Here is a 23,206-nt window from a genome sequence, read left to right as displayed (position 1 = left end):
TGCACAGAGGTTGAACCCAGCCTCAGTCTTTGCCAGGGTCCTGGTCCACAAGGCTGAGAGGTTTCCCCAGCTGTCTGGTGATGTCAGCCTCTGCGAGGTCTTGTGGTTTCTGCGGAGGGCAGAGGTCGACACAGTTGCTGCACTGGTGTAAGGCAGCTCCTGCACAAATCCCACTCAGAACCGCCCTCTAGAAAGTGTGGACAGACCTCTGTCTTAGTCTATTTGGGCTGCTATAACAAAAAGCCTATACAGGCTGGGCGGCTTACTAACAACAGAAACTTACTGCTCACAGCTCTGGAGGCTATGAGGTCCAGGATCAAGGCACAAGCAGATTCAGTGTCTGGTGAGGACTGCCTGTGGTTGATTCATAGATGGTGCCTTCTTGCTGTGCCCTCGGGTGGAGGAAGGGGCAAGGCAGCCCTCTGGGGCCTCTTAGAAGGGCACTAATCCCATTCATGAGGGCCGTGCCCCATGACCTACTCACCTCCCAAAGCCCCACCTCCCAACACCCTCACACTGGGGATATGGTTTCAACATAGGAATCTTGGGGAGACACAAACATTGAGTCCATCGCAGTCCCTACCCCCGCACCTGCCTTAACCAAGTAAGGGCAGCCCAGGTTCATGTGATTGCGCTTCTGCTTGCCTAAGGGTCTGATGGAGAGGGGGATGTCTGGCTCCTTCGTCCCTTGCTATTTATGATTTGGAATCACAGCTGCCTCCCCTTCCGCCAGGTATCTCTTCCCCCACCTCCCTGGCTGCTGTTTCCAGGCCCTCCTCTGGTCCCCATTTGGCCCTGCCACAGTGTTGAGGAGCGTGACTGCAGAAAGGCCCGTGGGCCTCAGCCGGCTCTGCTCCCCTGTCTGCCCCTGTTCAAGTCGCCTTCTGTCTTTTTCCCTCTTTCTGTGCGGAGCCCTGGAGGAGAGAGCTGGGGCAGATGCCCTCTACTGCAGAGGTGGTGCTGCCTCTGCCTGCAGCTGCTCCCACCCCCTGCACACTTCCTCCCTAGATGAGGGAAGGGCCCAGTGGGAAGATACAGCCACTGGGGATTCTGCTCAGTGGTCGCTGCTGAAAGGAGAAGCCAAAGCTCCTGACAGCCTGTTGCATACTAAGGAATAAGGCCCACTCATTTTCAAGGAGGAGACCTCAACCGTGGGGTAAGGAGGGACTTTCCCTTAGTGCTGTGAGGAGATGGTATTTGTGTAGAAGCCTCAGGACTGGGGTCTCTGGGCTGTTGTTTAACCTGCCAGGCCTCTAGCAGCCACGGGCTGCATTTCAGAGTTCAGGCAGGGTGTGCGCACCTGTGTACTGTATGGTGTGTGCCTGTGTGTGTGGAGAGAGAGAAAAGGTCTCTTAGCGAGTTTTAGGACCCTGTTCAAAGAGTGTTAACAAAATGTTCCCTTAGAGTGCCCGGCAATCAGGGCACAGAGTGTTGTGGGGAAACACACCTTGTTTGGGAGTCATTCCGAGTACCCTGCTGGCCTCACTTGGCGCTCTGCAGTGAGGTCCCTGCTGAGTAGATGCCCAGGCTGAAGGGCCATGTCTTGAAGCCCCTCAGATAGGGTTCCCTGCCTGGCTCTATCCCAGCGTCTCCTGGGCAGACATTAAAGGTGGTCCCCAAGACCATGCAGCGCTCCCTCTCTCCCCGGAGCAGGATGGAGTGATTGATGTTACTTCTGCATCAACGAACTTCCCAAGAGACCTCTGGAGTAAGGCAAGCTTCCCTCAGCTCTATGCCCCGGGAGTGCCACTCGAGGCCAGGGTTCTGGGGCTTACTGTCTGTTCTAAGGGGCTTAGGACCTTGGGCAGAGAATGCTGAGGCTGTGGCAGACCATTTGATGGCCACCCCGAAGGGGGCCCCAGGATATCAGTCACGACATGCTCTGGCAGGAGGAAAGCACAGGACCTCACTCATGAGGTCATGAGCCCCTTGGATCTTCTGAGGGTTTGAGGTCCTGCTTCACATTCAGTCAAGTGTTGCAATCAGATAATCATTACAACCAAGTTAACCCGGCATGCATCTGATGGTGTCCATAATGGTTACTGCTCTGCAGGCAATGGGACAAGGAGCTCATGATGTGACAGTGACAGCAGAGCTCAACACAGCAGGCAGGCTAGGGGCAGGCTGGGGCTGGCCTGGCTTGTGAAGGGCAGTCACTAGGAGTCAGCCTGGGTGGCAAGCACTCAGGACCTTAGAGGCTAAGGGTCAGATGCGGAGGAGACCCCTGACCGCCAACCCCAAGGTTGTGCCCCCTCTAACGAGGGGCAAAAGAAGGCTCAGTTGCGGAAGACGGGAGCCTCCCAGTGGCAGGCAAAAGCCCATGCCAGTAGCTGCCATTTTTGAGCTCTTCCGTGGCAAGAGCTATGCTAAGTGCTGTTCCTTCTTTCCCATTATATCCTAATAACAAATTGTATTTTTTGTTCCTGTTTCACTGACAGAGAGACCTCTCTGGGGGGAGTTAAGTGACTTGCCCAGGATCCTCCAGCTGCCAAGTATTGGAGCTAGGATTCGCACTCAGGGCTGCTGGCCCCAAGGGCTGCACTCTCACCATCGTGCGGCACGCCACAAGCCGCCCTGTCCCTGCTCCCACAGACCACGCCTTGGGCTAGGGATCTGGGGGTCTCCTTCCCCTCCCAGCCTGCTCTGTTCTCAGTGTGGGCAAAGAAGGGCAGGTGATGGACTCCATGGGATACGCTTATTTTTCTCCTAGGTCACTACTGGATGATTCAGGAAATGGGGTTTGGATTTTGGGAGAGAGGATGAGGTGAGAGGTTGGGCCTCACAGAGGGCAAAGGGGATCTGTGCCTGGAAGGACTCATAAGAGAGAAGTGGGAGGACATTGAAATGGGGGGCGCCATGCTCTCACTGTCTCTGTACCAGCTCTGGCCCCTTCCCTTCCTTGAGCCTCTGAGAGACATACTGGGATCGCAGATTACCTTAGGATCCCAGTAACCCAGTGCAAGTGAAAGGGTGTGACAGTGAGGAGCACAGCAATCAGGGCAATGCTGGCTCCAGACCCCGCACCAAATCCACTTCGGAGGCTCAGGAGCCCACGCCAGGGCGGCCGGCCCTAGGCCCTTGGCCTCCTCGGCCAATTCCATGGAGGCAGTGCTGCTGCGTGGCCCAGGTCACGCAAATCAGAACCTTCTGTGTGTGCGTGTGATTTAGGAGGCCCCAGGTCCTAAGTGTGTCTGCAGGGCCTTTAGTTACTGGTCGCTGTGGGGAGAAGGGAGCAGAGGTCTCCGTTTTGTTTTATGTGTGCCCTAGTGATCAGGGAAGCGCAGGGAACATCCTAGGTTATTTTCCCCTCGTTCATGTGGTGGAGTCGTGCCTCTGTGGGGATCCACAAGCCCAGTCCCCGGTGTACACACCCTTCAGGGAACCCCTGTGAGTGATCGTTGGACCAAAACACTTCACACGCCACGGGGGGGGGGGGGGGGGGGGGGGGGGGGAGGGAGGGGGGGGGGGGGGTCCCGATCTTCAGGCCCCTGCTGGGATTCCTGGGGGGTCAAAACTCCCTCTCCTGAAGCAGTTTCTAGACTCTAAGTTAAAGACAGGCAGCCCTAAAGAATTTCAGGGGCTTGGCCTGTGGTTCAAGTGGTCAGGCCCACAGCTGTGAGAAAAATCTCAGGCTTTTAAAGCTTAATATGTTAATTAGCATTTTTGGAAACTGAGATGGGAAAAAACAAAATGTTTTTCCTACTTTCACACACTCGACACAGCGCAGAGCGCTTCGCCTCGAGCCGCCAGAGCGTGCGCAGGTGTTTCCCGCATGCCAAGCAACGCTCTGGCCGACCCAGCTGGCTGCCCTCTGATTCCACCCAGTTCCGACGCTGTCTGCCTGCAGATAGGATCGGGCCCCACAGGTTGAGGGCTCGGTTCCACAGGACTGCGCCCACTGCAGATGCCAATCGCAAGTCCCAGGTTGTGACCTGCATTTCGGACCAACTAGCTCTAAATCGGGGTTCCCACTGTGCCTTCCTTGGGTTTAATTTTATAGGACGGCTCACAGAATGCAGGGAAACACTTGACTTGCATTTACCTATTTCTTATGAAGAATGTTACAAAAGACACGAACAGCCACGTGAGGACAGACATGGGGCAAGGTACAGGAGATGGGACACCACCCCCTAGAAACCCTCACAAGCCCAGCTGTCCCGAAGCTCTCCTGCCAGTGCTTTCCGTGTTTGTGGAGGCCTCATTATGTAGGCATGATTGATTACATCATTGGCCACTGGGAGTCAGCTCAAACTTCAGCCCCTCTCCTCTGCCAGAGGTTAGGGGGTGGGACTGAGTGTTCCAACCCTCAAAATGATTGGTCTTTCTGGTGACCAGCCCACATCCCGAAGCTATCTAGGGACGCTCAGCCACCAGCCGTCTCATTACCATACAAAAGACACTCTGATCATTCCTGAGATTCCAAGGGTTTAGGAGCTGTGTGCCAGGCGCCAAGAGCAGGGATCAAATCCATATTTATTAGATCACAGAAGCACAGAGCTCCCCTGCGAGCCAGCCACTGGGTGTGATCCAGAACAATTTCACATGGAACTGGTCACTTTTGCTCTCACTGTGCCCTGCACCGGCTGCAGCCATGGCTGGCACTGGTGTATCTCCTCCCTGAGCTCCTGGGGCAAGAACTGTGCTGTTGTTGTCTCCGGGACCCAGTGCCTGCAAGTGTGTGCAGGGAAAAGGCTCTCAGAAATGTCTGACAGAGGCACGTAGTACAGAGTGTGAGTGAGGGCTCAGCACGGAGGCATGGGGAGTCCCGGCTGAGTGCTGGAGAAGAGACACTCTGGCACCACCCCAGCATGCCCAGGGCTATAGAGGTGCCTGAGAACACCCCAGGGCATGGGTGTAACCAAGAACGGCTGAGCCCCTGCCTGTCCTTACCACCCCCAGCTCCCATCCCACCCCACTGATACACACGCACAAAGGAAAGCCCCCTTACCACTCCCAGTCCCACCGAGACTAAAGCAAAAGAAAAAATTAAATGTAACCACTCAACAATGTTTTCGGATACTTAACACGCTCCCAGTGTCTGACCCTGGGTGGAGAAGGAAGCCCTACCACAAACCCAGTGCCACCTGGAGCCTCCAGATACCCTGTCCCATGCTGCGTCATTGCCACGCCCACACACACACCACACATGAAAAATCTCATGATGGTCCCAATCTTGACCAATCAAGGAGCTCAAGAAAGTCCATTTACCCAAGGCCATTCAACTTGTGGGAGCTCATCTGAAATTCTAGGAAAGGAAACCCTCTCCCCTGCCCACCGGAGTTAAACAGGCCACTGGTCCCCCATCTGAGGGCATCTCAGACACCTGCCTCCTCTGTGGCCACCCAGGTCCCACACCTGAGGCCAGGAGGTTCTCACCAAAGGGGCAGCCCGAAGCCTCCTTCTGGGGCTCAGCAGGGAATCTGTTCATCTTCCAGAAGGCAGGAACAGGGTGGTTCTGCTGTCCTCGGAAGTCGGCGCCTTAGGTGCACACCGCAGGCCTCCACGCGATCCTCTCGAAGGTATTGCAGGAGGTGGGTTCTCCCAGCTGCCGTTCCTAAGGACTCCCACTCCTCCTTCTCCACTGACAGGAGGGCCTATTGCCTGTCTGGGAGTCAGCTTTCCTCCACGACCAGCCGGCCACCTCCTGTTTTCTATCCTATGGAAGCCACCTTTTCTATGGAGCCCTGTCAAAGGCTTTTCACAGTCCAGAGCAAAGCCACCAGGCCCCCTCCAGCTACAAGATGGTGTTTGTCACTTCAAATATGCCTTCTCCTTGCTGATGACAAGGTGATCTCTTTGCAGGTGACTTTAGTACATGTTCGGGGATTCCATCCTTTGCTTAGTAAGGGGGTGAGAGTAATTTCACAAAACAATGGTGCTAATGATAAAATAATGATAATAAATGCTAATATTTACAGACTCTTACCAAGAGCCCAGCTCTGTGCTCATCTCTTTTAAAGGAGCCACTCTCACTTATCTTAACAACTGGGCCCTTATTTAGCAGATAGGGAAACTGAGGCTGAACTCCTAAGTAACCTGCCAGGGTGACACAGCTAGGAAGTGGCTGTCCAGGATAGAACCCCAGGCAGGCTGCCCCCAAGCCACACACTTCCCCGCCACTCTAGGCTGTGTCCTGTCCATGTCCTGCAGACCTGGGAAGAAGGGACTGGTGCAACCAAGCTGACAGTCTGAGGCTAGGTCCCTGCCCTCATGGAGCACATGACATAGGACCAGTTCCAGGTGCACCTTTTCCACTTCCCCTCATTCAGAAAATTGCACACAGAATCACAGTAGGAGAGCCCTATCCATGGTCATCAGAAAGCTTTCAAATACACAAACATGGAACAAATGCTAAGTAGAAAAGTTTCTCTATGTTCTGTACGCTCCATATTCTCCCTCTACTGGGTGCATCCTGGAACCTGGGAAGCGGCAGATCCCTGTATATTCCCAATGATTTCTCCATCCATGTACCTGAGTTGAAAGGGTTGAACACAGACTCGCTGAGCTTATTATTTTAATCCAGGATTTTGATGGCTGCAGAAGAAGGCCACTCTGTCCCCTTGACCTCTTTGGCTAGGAGAGCAATGGTGGTTCTCCTGCCCCAGCTGGCTGGAGGGAGAGCAAAGCCATAGCTAAGCCTGTCCCTCCACCAGGAAACTGGCCGAGACGGGAGTACCCAGAGCAGGAGGGGACCGCACGCCACCCTTTGTCCTTGTGAACCAGTGGAGGACACAGGTGGCTGGAGGGGTGGGGGAAGGGCCAGCATACGCTAATGGAACTCTAGTTTTCCTCAACAATGAGCTCTTTACAGGCTCTGCCACTTGGTGGGGGCCAAACATCTGTTGTGGGACCTCCCCCAAGGGGGGAACCTCGAAATCCCATACCCCACCTTATGGCATATCAGACTATGTGGCCAAAGATCTGGGCTCACAGGGTAGCAATGTGAATCCTCTCCCCTCTCCAGTCCCCACTGCTTGCAGCTGGGGAAACTGAGGCCCAGGGAGGAAAAGCACTCAGCCACTTTATTCCTATGCTCCATCCTCTGAGCTAATGAGCTCCAGAAGTGCAGGCTTTCAAGAGAGTGGCAAAAGCTGTCTATTCTTAGGTGGGAACTGCCTTTGCCTGGCCATGGCACTGACCACCCCAGCCCTTCTAGGAATTTTCCAGAGCAACTGTGGGAGCTGAAGGTGGGCAGTGAGACGGGACAGACTCAGCACCCACCCCATTTCTCCTGCTTACTCCCTGCCTCAGAGGAAGACCACCTTCTCTCCACAGGGCTGGTCAGGCCCCCGCTTCCCCAGGGTGCACAGTGACCTTGGCTGCAGGCTGTGAAGGTGACTGCCACTCCTCTGTGCTCAGTGTGGTACTGCATGGATGCCTCCAGGCGCCTAAAAAGCCCTGCTTTTCTAATCAGTGGAGAACCAGCTTGTCTGCCAGGAACTGAAGCAAGACAGCTGATGAGAGAAAAAAAAAAGTAACAGCTCCAAGAGGAGGGAGCAGAAAGGAAATAGCAAAGCTGGAAAATGGCTTAAAAACCTGGGGCAAGGCTGATCCTGGCAGCATCTGGCCAGCTGCCTGGGCGCCCTCCTGCCTGCCCACCAACTCTTGTGACAAATGCCCTCCGACAGCCGTGGAACCACAGCTGTCACCGGAAGGCTCCGAGTGTGCGGGCTGGCAGCCAGAGGCCCACGGCTGCAGGGGCGCCTCTCCGGGCTGGTAACCTCATTATCTCTGCTGTTGGAGCAAGAGCCCCAGGGAGCACAGCTGCTCTCAGCCACCTTGGAGGAGCTGTCTGCTCGGGAAGCTGTGCAGAGGGAGGCCTCTCCTGCCAAAGCAGGCTTCATGGGGCAGCGGGCCTGGAGATTCGCTTTCACATCACTCCAGTAAAGCCCTCCTTGTTCCAAAGCCATGCCTGGGCCCTGCCAGGGTTCACAGGCACAGATGGTGCCTTTCTTCTAGCAGTCTCCTCCTGCTCCCCAGCGGCCTCAAAGCAGGGTTCGATGCAAATAGTGAGAAGAAAAAGAAAAGGAAACAAGAAAAGAAATCAGAGTTTGTCCAAGGATGTCCAAGGAAGCCCTCCTTGGAGGCCTCAGAGCTGTGCCATTTCCATTCACATCTCTGTCATCCAAGAAAACTGCCTGGGCCCTTCCCCTAGTCAGGACCAGGCCCCTTTTTCATGTGGAATACAGGGGGAGGTGAGGGGCTGCAGGTCTGAGATCAGGACCTGCTGGAGCCCTGTGGACCCTCACTGTTGAGGACAGCCCAGCATATGTGACGGTGAGGACAGGGGCAGCCAGTGGGGATGATGAAGTTACCCCGAAGAGCGTGTCTGCCCCCAGCCACAAACATCCTCTGCCTGCCCTGAGACCCAAGGCGGGAGGGGACAGAGGGTGCGGAACGACGCTAGAGGCAGTGGGCTGGCTGTCGTGTGCTCTGCTCAGCTTGCAATTGAGGTTCGACCTTGAACAATGTGCCAGTGTTCCTCTCTGCTCTGGACACCCTCATCTGTCAAGTGGAGAGAACACCTGCCCTCGGCCAGCCTGGCTGCGGAGAGCAAGCTCCGTGGAGAACGACGGCTTGTCAGTGGGAGATTGTGGGTTGCTGTTATAGCTGTAACCCAGCGCAGGCTGTGTGTCAGTGGCTGAGAGACAGCTTTGAAAAAGGACTGCTGTCATTTTCTGCAACTCTGGACTGGCCAGGGAGGCAGCACATCTGGTAGGGGGTGGGGGCTAGTGGAGGACCCTTATTATTACGAAAATCAAGCCATTTGCTGACTTGGTTTGGGTCCAGCTTAATGTCTCTCAGCCCTGAGCCTGTGAGCCCTGAGCTGGTGCCTAATGGTTTTGGATTGGGACTAAGGCAAGAAAACACCAGGATTTATAAAAATGCCATTCCCCCAAAGGGCCCAATCTATGCTGGACAGAGCCCTGATTCTTTGCATCTGCAGGGGGAACTAGTGTGGTGCTGTGTGTGGGTGCAGAGAGACAGAAGGAGAGAGAGGTGATGCGTGGAGAGACCATCTGTCTGGGCACAGGCCCAGCCCAACAACCCCAAGCCCTTTCTCCCTCCTCCTCCCAGATAGCTCCTGCTGTCTGCCTGGGGAAGGAACAATAGAATAATCTGGAGACTCTCCCACCCTTTCTAGATTCTCTTGAGGTCTCTGCCTCCAGTGCCTGAGCAGATGTCCAAGGCCAGGCTGGCTCCCCAGCCCCCATCCAGAGCCACGCAGGGCCATTTTCCAGCCCCAGGCCCCAGGCCCCCAGGCTGGGTTCCCTGTGCGTGGGTGCTCGAGGAGGAAGGCTGCACATGCAGTGCTTTTTCTGGCAGAGCCAGTGCTTAACACTGCTAAAGCCCTCCTAATCCGCATTATTTTCTTCTAATCCCTCCCTTTCCACCCTGGCCTGTGTGCCACCCTGCAGGACCGTTGGTCCCAAGCCGGAGCCTGTGCTGAGCCCCAGGCATGAGGAAGCCACGCATCTGCTGCAGCGTGCCCGCATGAAGGCCAGGACCCGGCCCCTCCGTGCCAGCCATGACATCGTGCCCACCATTACCCAGGGCAGCCGGTGAGTGGGACCTGGGCCAGGCTAGCCTGGGAGGGCCATAGCAGGGAAGAGTCAGCAGTGGGAAGAAGTAGGATCTAGCCAAATGCCGCTGCTCACTCCTTGTGTGTGTGTGTGTTTTCCATATAAGGCTCTTGCTTTGATCATTTAGTCAGTCAACACATTTTCCTGAGGGCCTGCAGTCGGGCACTGAGATACAAAGATGAATGAAACATGATCTGGATCCCTAGGGGGATGGAGGTCACAGTCTCCAGGGAGAGAGGCAAAGAGATATTCAATTCTGTGGACTGTGGTGTAAGAGAGGAAAAATGTGTGTGCTGAGCTGGAAACTGTTAACTCCACCTGGAAAGGACAGGTGAGGCCCTTGAGAGAAGGTGACTTCTCAGCTGAGGCTTGACGGAGGTGTAGATATGCACTGGGTAGATGAGAGAGGCAAGGGTAAGCGTCCTGAGGATGGAAACTGAGCAGAAGTGCTGTGCTCAGGAATTCAGCCAGGCTAGAGGGTAAGGATGTGCAGGCTGTGGCGTGAAGGCTGGAGGGCTCATTTGGGCCAGTCATGGAGGCCTCCAGGCCTGCAGAACAGCTGGACAACTGGATGTCTGCTGCAATATCTGGGAGCCGCTGGAGGACTCTGGGCAGGGAGCAGCACGATCACACCTAAGTGATGCCTTTCTAGCTGCCGAGATGTGTTGAATCTGGGAGACTGGTGCGCGGAGGAGGATGCTGCCATGGCCATGCTGAGCGGTACAGAGAGGAGAGTCTGGAGACCTCACACAGACCTCAAGCACCAGAAGCAAGCAGGCTTAGTGAGGCGACAAAGGAGCGCAGCACCTAGAGCCAGACCACGCGGGCTTGACTTCTGGTTCTGGCACTTAGCTGGGTGTCTCTGCGGAAGTCTCTGTGCCTCAGTTTCCTCACCCACGAAATGGGAATTGTAATAGTGCCTGTCTTACAGGGTCTGTGGGGCGATGTGAGCTAACAAACATGAAGTTTAGAACAGCACCCGCCACTGTGAGCTCTAACCACTTCTCATTTAGTTGCAGGGGTGTGGGCGGTGTGAGAAGGGAGGAATCTGGAATGAGCCCAGGGTTCTGACTCGGTGTCTGCGTGTTTGGTGGGGGCGAGGCCTCAGTGCAGGGTCAGGCATTGGAGGGAGAGGTGCTCCCAGAACATCCACTGGAAATGAGCACCAGGCAGTTGGATACAGGATCTTTAGAGGAGGAGAGATCAGAACTGAAGATTTGGACGTCATCCCTGATTTCATAATGCTACAGCCATGGTAAGGGTGAGCTTGTCAGGAGTGAAGAGGTAGGAAAACAACAAGGTTAAGGACATTCAGACCAGCACATCACACACATGACTGCCCCCTGAGCAACACGCTGCATCCCCATCTTCCTGCCTATGGTACACCTTGAAGAATCACTTACACGTGGACTTCACCACCACACAGAGCTGTCTTCCAGTCATGCACCTGGGCCTGAGATGAGGCTGCCAGGCTATGCCAGGTCTCACCAGGCCCAAGCAGGACCACTTCTGCAGCTAGCAAAGTCTGTGGCTTCATTGGCGTGGCGGACATGCTGCATCTGCCTGTTTGAATCACCATGTGGCACTGGAGGGAGCAGGCGTTCTTAGGGAGCAGGGATCTTGGTGGAACTGGACCATCTGCTCTTTGATGGAGGGTGCCGAACTGCTCATTAAAGGCTAAGGACCTTTATGGAATCACTGAGATGACTCCTTCATGAGCAGAGGTCGTTGTGACCCTTCGAAGAGAGGCTCAGAAGACCCTAAACCCTGGCAAGGGATGCCAAACAGACTACCCTTGTATTTCCACATTTTGGGCCTTGCCTCTCTCTCTAGATGGAGGGTACTCGTTAGGAATGGGCATGGTTGGCCGGGTGCGGTGGCTCACGCCTGTAATCCCACCACTTTGGGAGGCCAAGGCGGGCAGATCACAAGGTCAGGAGATTGAGATCATCCTGGCTAATGCAGTGAAACCCTGTCTCTACTAAAAATACAAAAAATTAGCTGGGCGTGATGGTGGGCTCCTGTAGTCCCAGCTACTCGGGAGGCTGAGGCAGGAGAATCATTTGAACCTGGGAGGCGGAGGTTGCAGTGAGCCGAGATCACACCACTGCACTCTAGTGTGGGCGACAGAGTGAGACTCTGTCTCAAAAAAAAAAAAAAAAAAAAAGAACGGGCATGGCTTCTTCAGGGCATCCTAACTATTCTTCTTCTTCACATACATATGGTGAGAAACCTTAGACTTCCAAGCAACTCTCCTGTTGTGCTTTGTAGAGGCATTTAGGTTAGGTCGGATAGCCTCAAAATAGTCAAGACTATCTACAAAACAGATTGCATTGTGTAAAGGTCCTCTTGGACACTTCTTCCTCAGATCACTTTAACAGCTCAGAACAACCCCAATCACTAACTTTAAAGTAGGCTCCCTTTTGCAGGCTGTCTCCAGGCCATAGAAACGCTATAGAATTGCAAGGTGACCCACTTTAGCAGCTGCCGTGTCCAGAAAAGAATTACTACGACTTGGCAGCGCTGGCGAATCCTCAGAGGGTATAGCTGAAAAATCAACGCCAGATGGCTTGCTGCAGATGCTTCTAAAGGTTATGCTCCGTCAGATCACCCTGGAGGGCCATGCTGAGTTAACATGGCAATGGCACACAGGCCCCAGGTCTCAGTTAGATGCAGGAGGCCCCATCCCTAGCCCAGATGCATCACTTCTAAAGAGCCGCTTGGTGAAAGGTGATGGAAGAGGAGGGGCAGGCAGAGCTGTCTCAGAGGGCCTTCTTTACCCTAGGTCTGGCTAGAGGCAGCTGGGGCAAGCCTGAACAGACAGGGATTCCAGGAGGTGAAGAGGTAGCAGCAGCTGCATTTTTCTGGAAATAAATTAATACAGAAATGGAGCAGCTCCTGGAAGCACAAGATCTTGCCGTATAGGGGCTAGACATGCCTAGATTGGTGTTTCTGTTGGCAGGAGGACAGGACATGTCAGCAAGAGGCAGGGCTGGGAGGTGACACTGTAAGTGGTACTGTCCCAGGTCAGAGAGAGTGGCTGTGTTGAGACTGCAGAGCTTGCATACATCACATTGATTGTATGGTTAGGGAAGCAATGCTATGGAAAGAGGGACTCTGGAAAGGGGTCCCTGTGAAGCCATATGTCTCCAGGACTGTGGTGGGATCCTCCCCTACAGGAGTGACTGCTGGGGCCTCTGTGGAGCGTCACCTTGAGAACTTGGCAGGCATGGGATTTGCTCACCGCTTAGCTGCCTCATTCGTCCTGGACTTGTCTCCAAAATCCGCATCCTGCCTTTACACACTGTTGCTGACACTGCTGGTGGGGGCTTCTGGGTTTGAATAATTGAGTTGAAAGCACCTTATGTGATTAAGCACTCCTTAATTTCTCTTTTTAGAACAAAAATGTCTGCCTCTGCAGTGAATTCCAGGATTGCTCACCATCCTGTGTGTGAAAGTTAAGACCACTAATGTGGCTCATGAGACCTGGGCTCCTTTGTTAGATTAGGACCGCACTGCCTTTAAAGCTGGGCTCTTTTCCTCCCTAGAAATTACAGCCCACGTCCTGCCAGCAGACAGGGCACTAGCTCTTGGGACCTGTGGAGGGGTTGTTGTGTGAACCTATGTGCAGAATCTCCCCATGGGCCTTTCCCTGCATTAGGTCGGCCGGGCTGGGAAGGGATCCTTTCTGTGCAGTGGGGGTAAAGCATCTGCTCAGCAGGGAACCTCCTGTTTCTGGGGTGGGGGTGAGGGAGGCTGTTTCTCTGGATGGAGTCTTCCTTTCGGGGGCTATGGGGAGGGAAGCGTGCTTCTGAAGAGCTGACCGTGAGTGCCACATGAACAGGGACCCCACAGCTGACCTAGATACAAGTGCAGATAGGGCCCAGAATCCTCGCGTGGGCTCTCCGGGGCTCAGAGTCCCAGCGCTTTACAATCCCCAACAGAAAATCATCACCACCACAGTTATTAATCTCAGCAGGGCCTCTCCACGGCCGTATTGAGATGAGTAGTGAGATCCTGCACCGTCTTCAGCAACGGGCGTCCTGCTCACTAGCCCACATATCTTATAGCCTACATATCTACAAAGGCCCCTCTGAAAGCAGGGCTGCGATGTGACTTTTGGGGGCCCTAGGCACTTTTGCCTTCATGGGCCTCTTGCTCCATATAAAAACATTAAAAAATATATATTTCATGACCATGCTGGTTGAAAGGTAAATACGTCATTCTATATTAAAATGTTTTCTTTGACCCAAAAGTTTATTTTCTTCTGATTTTAAAAGAAATTACAACATTGTCCTGGGCCCCTGTCCATATTGTGGGTCCTCAGCATAGCGGCTGTTGTGCCTGATGAATGAGTAGCCATGGCTGAATGTGAGTTCCAGCAAACAGGCTGACCAACACCTCTTCAGTGTTCCCCAGAGCAGCCTTTTTAAGCACAGGATCTGCTGAAATCTCAAAGCAGGCAGATCTACTTGCTTAGCAGGAGTTTGTGTGTTTTTCTGTTTCGTTATGTTTTGTTTTGAGACAGGGTCTTGCTCTGTTGCCCACGATGGAGTGTAGCGGCACGATCTTGGCTCACTGCAACCTCTGCCTCCTGGGTTCAAGCAATTCTCATGCCTCAGCCTCCCAAGTAGCTGGGACTATAGGCACGCATCACCACGCCCGGCTAATTTTTTCTATTTTTAGTAGAGACAGGGTTTCATCGTGTTGCCCAGGCTGGTCTTGAACTCCTGAGCTCAAGCAATCTGCCCACCTCGGCCTTCGAAGTGCTAAGATCACAGGCGTGAGCCACTGCGCCTGCCCAGCAGGAGTTCTTCTTTAAAAAAAAATTTCGTCCTGGAGCAGTGCTTATGGGGGGAAATGACGAGTCAGGGGTAGGTGCAGGTGTGGAGCCCCAGTTGCCCATTGCCTTTTGCATTCCAGTGAGCATTCAGCATCTAATAAATAGAAGTCAAATGCTAGTAGGCTAAGAAGAAAGATCCAGGAAATGAGGCAGGAGGGTTGCATGAGGTCAGGGAAGGAGGCCTGGAGGCCCTGAAGGCCCAGGAGCGTAAGAGGAAGCAGGAAGGAATGTGGGGGGCCTGCATTTTCCCTCCAAAGTGTATGCACTTGACCCTGTGGCCTCTTCTGGGTTGGTGTGATAAAATAAAGGCTGTGCTTCAGTTGGATCTACAGACAGGAGGTAGTGGAGAGGCTGGATAAGAGGCCACTGCAGGGGTCCAGTGTGAGTGATAAAGAAGTGATAAATGAAAGAAACAAGAAATGGAATCCCAACACTTAGCAGTGGATTGGTGGGGAGGCCCCTGCCAGGAAAAGGAAGGGAGAACTATGGTTCTTACTTGGGTGCCCTTCTGATAGAAAATGGCCTATGGTCCTGGGTCCATTTTCATAGTGGCCTGAAACTCCGGTGACCTGGCTCCACGAGGCCGTGGTGTGAGATGTGTGTAGGTGCCTTCCAGAACTGACCAGGACTTGACTATTCGCCACAGTGTCTCCCAGAGCCAAAGTGGATGACAGGTGGGCAGACTCCCCAGCACAGCAGTGCCATCCCCCACAAAAGCAGGACAAGAGTATGTGTGAGGGCTGGGGAGGGGCAGTGCCTGGAGTGGGGTTGGAACAGTCAAGACTCAGGAGCCAAGGAGAAACATCACCATTGCCTTGTCTGAATTTTGCGTAAGCAAGGTGATGTGGAACCCTGCATGGAAACTTCAGGAGCAATTGCTTAGAAACCCTGACTTTAGGCCGGGCACAGTGGTGCATACCTGTAATCCCAGAACTTTGGGAGGCCGAGGTGGGAGGATCACTTGTGCCCAGGAGTTTGAGACCAGCCTGGCCAACATAGTGAGACCTCATCTGTACAAAAAATAACCAAAATAAGCCAGATATGGTGAAGCACACTTGTGGTCCCAGCTACTTGGGAAGCTGAGGTGGGAGGATCACTTGAGCCCCAGAGGTCGAGGCTATAGTGAGCCAAGATCATGTCACTGCACTCCAGCCTGGGCATCATAGAGAGATCCTGCCAAAAAAAAAAAAAAAAATTTCTGACTTCAGTTCTCACACAGCCTCTCCTCTAAGTGGAGACTTAAAATATCCTGTTCCTGTGACGGCATTATAGCAAATACGTATTTCCACAATCACTACCAAAAATACATGGTGGTCAGGCTCACTTCCTCTCCCTAACAGACACACACACACAGACGCCGCCCCCGCCCCCAACTCCCCAGCACACACGTGTAAGGACTTCAGCATATTCCCATTCAATAGTGTTTCATCTTAACTCAGGCTGAGCCATGCAAGAGAGGCAAAGCCAAAAGCAGGGAAGGTGGCCTTGGTTTTGTTTAGCGCTATGTTAGGAACAGGATGGGCTTGCAAGCTACTCTGGTTTGCGGAGACGCCCCAGAAATCCGCTCTGGAGTAACCTTGTGGGTTGCGGTTACCACAGAGCACGGTGGGAGACTGTAGCCCAGGGTGGAGGGGTAGGGCCGATGGGTGTCCATACCTCCCCATGTTTCTGCCCTTGACCTCTCTCCTCCTGTCTCTTCATCAGAGATGGCCACAGAAGCCCAGCCCGGGACCCCAGGACGACCCTTGCCTGCATAGACAACCTCCAGAACGGGCACACGAGCGATTCCTCCAGCGGAGAGTCCAGCGGCGGGCAGAGGCCGAGGCGGGGCCCCTCGCCGTCGCACGTGCGTTTTGAGGATGAGTCGGCCCGCGAAGCCGAGTTCCGCCACCTGGAGCGGCTGCAGCAGCGCCAGCGCCAAGTGCTGAGCACCGTGCTGCAGGCTGCGGACCAAGGCCCCCTGCGCTCCAAGCCCGACCTCGCCCACTACATCAGCGGGGCCCCCCGGCTCTGGGACGCGGGGCAGGGGGCATTCCACCGGCTTGTGGGCAGCCTGGACCGCGGAGGACCCCTGGCGCCGCCGGCACGGGGCAGCGAGAGGAGGTGCCAGGCCTGCGGCAGCTGCATCAACGACCCGCGCCCCGCCCAAGGGAAGGCGTCCCCCGACCCCACGACCCTCCAGGAGCTTCAGGCTGCCCGTGGGATGGAGAGGGTGCTGGGTGGCCTGAGCTCCCCACTCCGGCTCCTTCCTGCAGAGCCCGGGCTCCGCATGGGATGGATCCGGGAAACACACATCGGAGACATCGTGTGCCCTGCGGAGGTAGATTCTGCCCTGGACAGCACAGACAACTCTGACAGCTGCAGGATGGACAGTGAGGAGGCAGGGACCGCTCAGGCTGGCGGGGCATGTAGGCGGACCCGAGGCAGCAGCCCGCGACTGCGACTGCGGGGCTCCAGGCCTCGAGGCCACAGGTGGTCCAAGAAGGCTGAGGCGGAGCTGCCTTGGGGCCTTCAGGCCCAGCAACACCTGCCTAGGGCTGATGATATGGAGGTGGAAAATGAGGTGAAGGAGGGCAGAGGACACACGCCTGGGGAAACTCTATTTTTGAGAGAAGATGCTGTCCCTAAGCCTCCTGACCTGGAGCTGAAGCGGGTGCCCCTGGGACCCCAGTGGCAGCCTGGACCACGGCTGGGAAGTCACCAGGCTCACCTTTTGGATTCCCGGACTCCATGCAGGACAGCCTACGCCACCACCTCCCCCATGACGCCTGAATCACCAGGGCCAGGAGGCCAGGCCCAGGTTTTAGAAAGCCAGGAGTCCCTGGAAATTGTCTCTCCTTCCTCCCTGCAACAGAGCCATGCAGAGCCTTCCGCCCTGCACCAAGCCCGGCAGCCAACAGTTTCCTTTTGTCCTGAAGGCTGGGAGCCAACCCCTCCCCCTTCAAGGAAGGCCACCTCGCCGGTGTCTCACAGGAAGGCAGCCCTGGCTGGATTGTGCGGGCCAGGTGACCAGGGAGAACCTGTGGGTATCCCCCGGCCTCCTTCAAGAAGCACAATTCTCAGGACCTGTGAGCTGCCCCCATCACAGACCCAGCCCAGCTGCCCTCAGGTCAGGCACCCACTCCTGGCCCTGTCCACCAACAACTGCAACAACAGTGCACCTCGGGGGCTGCAGGAGCCCTACGGGGGAGCCGTCCACGAGGGTAGGGTGGAGAGGGGCCCCTGCAGCCGGGAGCCGGAGCTGCCCCTGGAGAACAGCAGAGATGGTAAGGGGCTGCCGTTCATTCCTGCCCAGCCCAGGCCTGGTGTGGTTCTACAGCAGAGGCCGAGACCCGACCTGTGACACCCAGGCCTTCAGAGTCATTCCCTTTTATCTCAATAGTCAGATGGCAGCATCACACACCACCTCGGCAGCTCCTTGGAGCCACTCTGAGGTGTCAGGGGTGCTGGCAGAGGCCAGATGCAGGATTGACCGCCAGCCTGGAGGCAGACTAAGCAACTCCCTTCTGGGGGAGGCAGAACCATGGGGAAGGTGGTGGAGACATCCTCTTCCTGTTGGGAACCCTGAGGTTCCAAGATCCAAGCTCCAAGCTGCATGGCTGCTAGAGGCCTGGGCTTTAAGGGATTTACTCCCAACAGTGCAGAAAGAGGCAGCAGTTCCAGGATTTACTATTTGTTTGGAACAATAGATGCCCACTAATCACATGGCTGAGACCCTGCCCCTTCAGCATCATCATTTCATTTCATTTCATTTCATTTCATTCCATTCACTCATTCATTCCTTCAGTATTGGCAGAGCACCTGTTACGTGCCAGGCACTGTACTAGGCACTGTGGGGAATGCACATGTGAATACTTGAGCAGGAGTCCTGCTCTTGAGGCTTTCTGTGGCCAGGCAGACATGCTGTCTGGAGGGCCCTGTGACCAAGGGAACAGGGCTCCTAGGCGGTGTGCTTTCTGGTACCAGACCCTCCCTGGCCCCTGGGTCTGTTGGTGGAGCAGTAGGTTTCAGCAGGCAAGGCTGCTGAAGGGTGTGGGTCTCACCACTTTGTCTTTGGAAGGGGTCCTCATATTGTGGGAGAATCCTGGGGGGTGGCGGGCTCAGGCCCTGATCCCTAGTGTTGTGATCCCAGATGACCAACTCTGCCATTCACTTTTAGGCAGAGATAACAGGCTCACTCCACACGTGCCCACGGCTCTGACAGTCTTGGGGCTGGGATGGCTCGAGGGACCCAGGGCTTGGCAACAGAGTGGAGGGAGAGAGGGCAGAGAGATGACAGACCTTATTGAGGATGTGGATGCAAAGTCCCCTCCACTGCATGGGGACACACAGACTTGGTCCCTCTCCCTCCCTTGCTTACACAAACCTTGAGGCAACCCCCTCCCCCTGGGGTCCCTCCCACCCTGTGCTGAGTGGCAGTTTCCTTCTCTGGTGGGCTCTAGGCAGGCTGTGGGCTTGCCCCTAACCACTTCCTGCAGGGCTTCCCTTCTGAGACCTGCTGACCTCTCTGGGCAGCCCAAGCCTCTACCTCGGAGCTTGAAGCAGAGCAAGTGAGGCCCTGGGTGACTCCCTCAATCCCTTAGCCTGCCCGCATCCTCCTTTGTAAAGTGAGGACGATGATGGCACCATCTCCTAGGGCCCCGTGAACTCATCTCTGGAGAGGATTCCACTTGTTGCCTAGCACATAATAGATCTCCAGAAATGATGGCTATTTTAAAGCTCTTAGAAATCACAACTGACAAGATTGTGGGTTTTGTCCCAGGAATACAAAATTTTCCCCTGCTCACACTATGTCCCTTGATATGGAAGGGACATGGCTTATCACAATCAACCCTTTCATTTAACAAACAGTGATCATCTACTGTGGACTAGATGCTGTGCTGGGTGATGAGCTTACAGCAGTCAACAAGACTCAGTCCGTGTCCTCAAATAGTTTCCAGCCTCGAGGACACTCACGAGGGGTCCTCAGGCCTGGTCATCTAAGAGGCCACCCCACCTTCCCTTGCTGCTTCCCAGGTCTCTCCACTGCTCTCCTTGGGCTCTGCCTCTCCAGCTTCTTCTCACCCTCCCCCTGTTGGGAATGTTCCTTTCCCCCACAGGACCTGTGGGATGAGCTGGTATGACTCAGGTGGGATGCTGTGCTTGTTTCAGGAGGACCCCAGGGCTTTCCCGGCTCAGCAGATGTTGCCACCATCAACTCCAAGGGCATCACCCTCTCCCTGTCCTCAGAGGAGCCAGAGTCCAGCCAGGAATCAGAGGGAAGCCTGCAGAGGACAGGGTCGGGATCTGGAGGACATGTGCTGTCAAGGTGAGTGACAGGAGAAAGAGCCAGACTGCAGAAGGAGGTGGAAATGGGGGCTCTGGGAGGGGAGAGACCCCCTGGAGTGGTGGCATGACCCACCTCACTGCTCCTAGTCCTCAGAGGCTCCCTAGACTGTGAACAAGCCTGGCAGCCCTCTCACTCCTTTCCCAGTGTCGTTTAGTCTGATGTACCTGATCATTCATTCATGGAGCATCCATTGAACGGCCTCTAGCTGCAGACACTGTGCTGGTTCCTGGGGCAAAGCTAGCAGAGCCCCAGCCCTGGGGAGGGGCCCAGGATGGGGTAACCTGTCTGAGAGGCTTGCTTCTGCTCTGCACTTGGATGCTTGAAAGTAACCAGATGTTGCGGAAAGGGAGCCCAGCAGTCACATTTTCCTTCTCTCCTTCAGCTTGGCGCTGGCGCGGGGTGGTGGGGTGGGGCCTGAGTCCTGGCCCTTTGGGACCTCCTTAACTTGCCTCAAAGCCTTGGTGAACCCGGAGCTCTGGCCAGGGCCTTCTCTTCCCTGTGACACACTATGCCTGGTGGCTGCAGGCAGCTCTAGGCCTGAAGAGGCACCAGAGCCGACTCTCCATCCCTAGTGCCATCTGCTCTCCAGAACTTCAGAGCTGCACGCTCAGTTTCTCCTGGACATCTCCATTAGGGGGTCTGATGGGCCCCTCAAACAGAAAGCTCAACAACTGCTTCCCCCATGTCCCCTTCCCTGCAAACACGTCACTGTCTGTCTGCACAGCGCACAAGCCCGAATCCAGGAGTCCTGGACTGCTTCCTCTTCCTTCTCTCCCACCGCAGCCCTCTGCCAGTCATTGCCAGCTCCGGAAACCCCTGCCTCCCACCACTTTTCCTGGCCTGAACTCATGGCTTCTTTGCTATACAACTCTAGTAGCCCCTACCTGCTCTCCGCCTTCACCCTTGCCCCTACATTTCCTTCTCCACACAATAGTCAAGGGTCGCTTTTTAAAACTTGGATTAAATGGTGTCCTTCTCCTACTGAAAACCCTGAATGCAATGGTTTTTCCCTGCACTTGGAGTAGACTTCACACCCCGGCTATGGCTGGTCCTGCTTTGTGGACTTCGCCTTGCCTGCCTGTCTGACCTCATCTTGTCCTGCCTCTTCCCCTTTTCTCATCACCTACACCCAAGCCTCATGGCCTGGCCCCTTTCTGTTCTTAAACACGCAGAGCTCTTCCTGCCCCAGGGCTGTGGCACCAGCTATTCCCCGCACCTGGACTACTCACCTCCAGGCGTGGCAGCCCTGGCTGCTTCTTGCCACTCAGCTCTCAGTTTAAAGCTCCTCTTCTCAGAGAGACCTTCCCCACCACTCCATTTTAAAGAAGCGCCTGGTCACCCTCTGCTTCACCCACATGGGACAGGTCTCCTGGTTTTCCTGGTCTGTTGTTCATAAGCTCCTTCGAGTAGGCACCTTGTTTGTCTTGCATACACACACCCCAGGGCCTAGAAGAGGCTAGCACATAGTAGGCCGTTAAGAAATGGTGAATGAATGGGCCATGCACAGTGGCTCATGCCTGTAATCCCAGCACATTGGGAGGATGAGGCAGGTGGATCACTTGAGGTCAGGAGTTCGAGACCAACCTGGTCAACATAGTGAAGCCCTGTCTCTACTAAAAATACAAAAAGTAGCCAGGCGTGGTGGTGTGCGCCTGCAATCCCAGCTACTCGCGAGGCTGAGGTGGGAGAATAGCTTGGACCTGGGAGGCAGAGGTTGCAGTGAGCCAAGATGGTGCCATTGTACTCCAGCCTGGGCAGCAGAGCAAGACTCCATCTCAAAAAATAAAAAATATATATACTGAATGAATGATTGGGTGGGCCCTTAGCTGAGTGTTCTGGCAGGCGGCTTGCCTGAGCTATTGTCCCCAAAAGCAACCCAAGCGGAGTATCTGGCAGTCTTTCTTTTCTTTTCCTTTCCTTTCCTTTTCTTTTTTCTTTTCTTTTCTCTTTTCCTTTTCTCTCTCTCTCTCTCTCTCTCCCCCTCCTTCCTCCCTCCCTCCCTCCCTCCCTTCCTTCCTTTCTCTTTCTTCCTTTTCTCTTTCTTTTTTTTTGGGGGAGTCTCACTGTGTCCCCCAGGTTGAGTGCAGTGGCGTGATCACAGCTCACTGCAGCCTCGACCTCCAGGCTCAAGTAATCCTCCTGCCTCCATCTTCCAAGTAGCTGGGACCACAGACAGGAGCCACCACATCCGGCTTCCACTTGACCTTTCTTTCTACGCCTGGTTGTCAGTTCCTGGCCCCAAATGTGCCAGAGGCATTGGTGCTGGCCCATCTGCGGCCCTCGAGATGGCCCCAGGGTACAGTTTGCCCTGGCCACCCTCCCGGCCCTCCCCTGCCCCCTCACCTCCACCCTTGTGTTTCAGAGCATCAGCAGGGGCTGACACAGGACCTGGCTCCCCCTTGGCTGCCCCTTTGGACCAGAACAAGAAAAGGAGCAGCAGCATCGCCTCCACCTTGGGGCTGAAAAAGCTCTTCTCAGCCCTCGGCCAGAGCTCCCGGCCCAAGCTGGGCAAGTCCCGCAGCTACAGTGTGGAGCAGCTGCAGCCCGCTGTGCCTGGCCTGGCGTCACATTCCAGGGCCCCATCGTTACAATCCCTGCACCCGGTGAGTCCAGGGGCCCCAGCCCAGGGAGTGAAGCCAGCAGTGGTGCAGCCACCATCAGAATGAAAGGTGAATGGAGGGAGGAGGTGCTGAGGATGCCTCCCAAGGAGCCCACAGTAGGGAGAGGGAGGCTGCTGGCATCCGCACAGTTGACCCATGAGACTTGGAGTCCCCTAGACAAAGGGTGGGTCGGCAGCATCTCACACTGCTGAGATGACCCTGCCAGCTGCCCAGGCCTGGGGTCACTCTAGGCTCCTCCCTCTCCCTCAACTTTGCCACCTCAGCCAAGTCCCGGAGAGTTAACAGCCTGATGGTTCTGGAACCTTCTCCATGGCCATAGTGACTCTGAGCCCAGGCACAGATCACTTCCCACGTGGATTCCCTCAGCAGCCCCTTGACTGGCCTCCCTGCCATGGTCCTGCATGTGGCTTCCAGAGTGGTCCTTCTGATATGCAAATCTGGCCATGCCACCCCCTCACCGAACAGCTATCATTGGTCCCTTATTGCCTTCAAGATAAAGTTCAGACCACTCAGCATGACCAGAGTTTCTGGGATCTGTCTGCTTTCATCCCTCGTCGTTCTTCTTTTAACACACTTGACCCCGGTTGCAGCCGATACACTTGCAGTTCTGTCGGCAGATCACACGCTGACTCTGAACCCTCAGCTGGGCTCTTTCTCCCGCCTTCCCCAATGCCACCTGCCCGCTCATCCATCCTTACTGCAGGCACGTGCCCCTCAGGGAGCCACTCCCAACCCTGCCTCAGGCCGAACTGGGCCTCCGCCCCCTGCTCCCATTGCTACTGTGCCTCCCTCCTTTGTGGCACTCCCTGCATCATGTTTAGTTGGGTTT

General features: G+C 55.1%; 1 protein-coding gene across 1 annotated transcript in view; it reads left to right on the top strand.

The window, feature by feature from the left end:
- The window catches only part of KIAA1614 (KIAA1614 ortholog), a 38,789-nt gene that overhangs the window by 5,784 nt on the left and 9,799 nt on the right, over window positions 1-23,206 (top strand). Inside the window, exons 4-7 of the mRNA XM_003893439.5 lie at window positions 9,420-9,563; window positions 16,132-17,693; window positions 19,579-19,735; window positions 22,119-22,359. Of these exons, the coding sequence (XP_003893488.3) occupies window positions 9,420-9,563; window positions 16,132-17,693; window positions 19,579-19,735; window positions 22,119-22,359 (2,104 nt within the window). The remainder of the gene's footprint in view (window positions 1-9,419; window positions 9,564-16,131; window positions 17,694-19,578; window positions 19,736-22,118; window positions 22,360-23,206) is intronic.

This window comes from Papio anubis, chromosome 1 (genome assembly GCF_008728515.1).
Source record: "Papio anubis isolate 15944 chromosome 1, Panubis1.0, whole genome shotgun sequence".
NCBI classification, from domain to species: Eukaryota; Metazoa; Chordata; class Mammalia; order Primates; family Cercopithecidae; genus Papio; species Papio anubis.
This window is presented reverse-complemented; position numbering and strand designations above follow the sequence as displayed.